The sequence below is a fragment of the Stegastes partitus genome, unplaced genomic scaffold (genome assembly GCF_000690725.1).
Source record: "Stegastes partitus isolate 25-593 unplaced genomic scaffold, Stegastes_partitus-1.0.2 Scaffold2257, whole genome shotgun sequence".
Lineage (NCBI taxonomy): Eukaryota > Metazoa > Chordata > Actinopteri > Pomacentridae > Stegastes > Stegastes partitus.
Window position 1 is genome coordinate 65,809 of NW_007579988.1, and position 3,820 is coordinate 69,628.

The 3,820-nt window shown below is 52.8% G+C and overlaps 1 protein-coding gene across 1 annotated transcript in view; it reads left to right on the forward strand.

The window, feature by feature from the left end:
• LOC103374491 (protein EFR3 homolog B-like) overlaps positions 1-3,820 on the forward strand; it is a 27,125-nt gene that overhangs the window by 17,772 nt on the left and 5,533 nt on the right. Inside the window, exons 9-16 of the mRNA XM_008304575.1 lie at positions 530-665; positions 744-896; positions 990-1,153; positions 1,253-1,431; positions 1,526-1,601; positions 2,001-2,162; positions 2,234-2,365; positions 2,515-2,582. Of these exons, the coding sequence (XP_008302797.1) occupies positions 530-665; positions 744-896; positions 990-1,153; positions 1,253-1,431; positions 1,526-1,601; positions 2,001-2,162; positions 2,234-2,365; positions 2,515-2,582 (1,070 nt within the window). The remainder of the gene's footprint in view (positions 1-529; positions 666-743; positions 897-989; positions 1,154-1,252; positions 1,432-1,525; positions 1,602-2,000; positions 2,163-2,233; positions 2,366-2,514; positions 2,583-3,820) is intronic.

The window sequence follows — 3,820 nt, forward strand, 5'->3', positions numbered from 1 at the left end:
CACATTAGCTCCTGTTAGCTTCTGTCCACTCCAATTGGCCTAGTTAGGATCTGTCGGCTCCTTTTAGCTCCTGCTAGCTTCGTCCACTCCAGTCGGCCCAGTTAGGATCTGTCGGCTCTTTTTAGCTCCTGCTAGCTTCCAATAGCTCACATTAGCTCCTGTTAGCTTCTGTCCACTCCAGTTGGCCCAGTTAGGATCTGTTGGCTCTGTTTAGCTCCTGCTAGCTTTTTTTTAGCCCACATTAGCTCCTGCTAGCTTCCGTCCAATCCAGTTAGCCCAGTTAGGATCTGTCCGCTCTGTTTAGCTCCTGCTAGCTTTTATGAGCCCATATCAGCTCCTGCTAGCTTCTAATAGCCCACGTTAGCTCCTGTCCACTCCAGTCGGCCCAGTTAGGACCTGTCGGCTTCTTTTAGCTCCTGGTAGCTCATATTAGCTCGTGCTAGCTTCAATTAGCTCACATTAGCTCCTGGTGAACTGTCTGTGTCTTTGCTTCACTCTGCTGCTGTAACTGACCTGAGCCTGTGTCCAGTCGCAGCACTCTCACCTGGTCATCCAGCAGCTTCTGGGTCACCTGGATGCCAACAGCAGGAGTCCGGCTTCCGTCCGGGCGGGAATTGTGGAGGTTCTGTCTGAGGCTGCTGTTATCGAAGCTACTGGATCCGTAGGTCAGCCTGCCGCCGCCACACCTGCAGCTGTACGTGCATGTATGTGAGGTGTGACGCCATGTTTTGCGCCCCCTGCAGGTCCCACAGTGCTGGAAGTGTTCAACACGTTGCTGCGGCAGCTGCGGCAAAGCGTCGACTACCAGCTGACTGGTTACTATGACAACGCCGGGAAGCGCAAAACCACCTCTAGCGAAGAGAAAACGCTGCAGGACGCCGTCATCAAAACCATCGGTCGGTCGACTTCACGGTTGTTTGTCATTTAATGTCATTCAAAGCTAATTCTGATGTGAGCCGTTGTTGGTTCTGTGACTTGCGTCGCTGCAGGATCCTTCGCCAACACACTTCCTGTCTACCAGCGGTCCGAGGTCATGCTGTTCATCATGGGGAAGATCCCCGTCCCCGGTATCTACCCCGCCCTGGGGTCGCCCAACGCCGGGTTCGAAGGCAGCAGGATGATCCAGGTGATGCTGCTCAAGTCCCTCCTCCAGGTGAGTTCTCCACTACAGGAAGCTCTTGTTAGTTCTTGTTAGCTTCTGTTAGCTTCTGTTGGCTCCTCTCAGCTCCTGTTTGGCCCCTCCCCCCCTCAGGTGTCGGAGCGGTATGAAAGCAGCAACCTGCTGACGGCGCTGCCTTCGTCCTTCCTGGAGCCTCTGCTGTCCTTCACCCTGATGGAGGACCCGGAGATCCGGCTGCTGGTTCTGTCCATCCTCACATCGCTCATTGACCGGCGCCACAACGCCGCCAGGCTCAGCGCCATCACTGCCAGGTCAGAAATAAACCGACTCCACCTGGTGGCCGACACGCGTCACTGCGCGGTGAGTTTAGTCTGTGACAGAGTTTAAATGAATGTGTGTCCACAGTGCTGCGTTCGACGTTTCCTCGTTGGAGCTGAAGGAGGACAGAAGTTCTCGACAGGACAACCTGTTCATGAGGAAGGTGAGCACAACATGGCGTCACGTTTAACGAGTTTGTTGTTAAGAAAATCACCAAAAGGTCATCAGCCGGAAACTGTGCAACCAGATGGTTTGTTGTTTTGTGTCTGGTTTTGTCTCCATGTGTTAAATATTTAGCTGATTATACAGACGGTGAGCGTTCACCACGTCTCCAGACTGTTCCTCTCTGCTCATCATCAGTAGAAAGATGTTCCACCATCAGCTGAATGGATCTTCACCAACTGGCTCCTCTGGTCTCTGGTTCTGATCCGAGCTGCATTTATTCACTGATTCAGTTGGTTGGATGTTCCTCTCAGTCTCTCTGGTGATTGGTGGAGTCATTGTAGATGTTGAGCAGGTTCTGAGGTTGCCCGTGCTGCCTAACCCGACCCATGCTTTGCAGCACGCCCAGCGCCTCTACAGACACGTGTTCTTGGCCTGTAAGGAGGAGAGCAGCGGTCGCAGCCACTACCAGCAGCTCTTCGTCCTATTGGCTGTTCTCACTGTGGAACTGGCCAATGAGGAGGTGCTGGTGGACCTGATCCGGCTGGTTCTGGCTCTGCAGGTAGGACACCACCACTAAAATAAAACCACACAACTGGTTTCTAAGCGCTGAACGCTCCGTCTGCTGCTCAGGACCTGGCCTCGTCCAATCAGGAGCCTCTGACGCCGTCGAACCGCTGTGGCATTCACGCCGTCTGCGGCGCCGCCCTCCATGTGATGTCACAGCTCGGGCCGCCGCCGCCGCTGCAGCAACATGTTGCTCAGGTGAGTGTCCAGGGAAACACCTGCCAACAGTCACGCACGGCTGATTGGCTCGAACTCACGACCAATCAGATCGCCGCACCAGAGTCCCACTAACGCTGAATATCTGATCAATCGATGGATCGCTGAGTGTGTTTGTTGTGAATCTGCAGGTTATAGACAGTCGACGGAGAGACGCCCCACAGCTGCTGCCCGAAAACATCTTCTGTGACACAGACAGGTGACAAGACCACCACAAAGAGACACAACATGGACACAAAGAGACACAACATGGACACAANCTCCTGCTAACTTCTAATAGCCCGCATTAGCTCCTGTTTGCTCATATTACATCCTGCTAGCTCCTAATAGCTCACATCAGCTCCTGTCAGCTTCTATCCACTCCAGTTGGCCCAGTTAGGATCTGTCCGCTCTGTTTAGCTCCTGCTAGCTTTTATTAGCTCACATTAGCTCCTCCTAGCTTCTATTAGCTCACATTAGCTCCTGCTAGCTTCTAATAGCCCACGTTAGCTCCTGCTAGCTTCTGTCCACTCCAGTCGGCCCAGTTAGGATCAGTCGGCTCCTTTTAGCTCCTGCTAGCTTCAATTAGCTCACATGAGCTCCTGCTAGCTTCTAATAGCCCCCATTAGCGTATGTTAGCTTCTATTAGCGCCTGCTAGCTTCCAATAGCTCACATTTGCTCCTGCCAACTTCTGTCCACTCCAGTCGGCCCGGTTAGGATCTGTCAGCTCTGTTGAGCTCCTGCTAGCTTTTATTTCCTCACATTAGCTCCTGCTAGCTTCTGTCCACACCAGTCGGCCCAGCTAGGATCTGTTAGCTCTGTTTAGCTCCTGCTAGCTTTTATTAGCCCACATTGGCTCCTGCTAGCTTCTGTCCAATCCAGTTTGCCCAGTTAGGATCTGTCGGCTCTGTTTAGCTCCTGCTAGCTTTTATGAGCCCAAATCAGCTCCTGCTAGCTTCTAATAACCCACGTTAGCTCCTGCTAGCTTCTGTCCACTCCAGTCGGCCCAGTTAGGATCTGTCAGCTCCTGTTACCTTCTGTTAGCTCCTGCTAGCTTCTGTCCACTTCAGTTGGCCCAGTTAGGATCAGTCGGCTCCTTTTAGCTCCTGCTAGCTTCAATTAGCTCACATGAGCTGCTGCTAGCTTCTAATAGCTCACACGAGCTCCTGCTAGCTTCTAATAGCCCCCAGTAGCGCATGTTAGCTTCTATTAGCGCCTGCTAGCTTCCAATAGCTCACATTTGCTCCTGCCAACTTCTGTCCACTCCAGTCGGCCCGGTTAGGATCTATCAGCTCTGTTGAGCTCCTGCTAGCTTTTATTTCCTCACATTAGCTCCTGCTAGCGTCTAATAGCCCACGTTAGCTCCTGCTAGCTTCTATCCACTCCAGTCGGCCCAGTTAGGATCTGTCGGCTCCTTTTAGCTCCTGCTAGCTTCTATTAGCGCACATTAGCTCCTG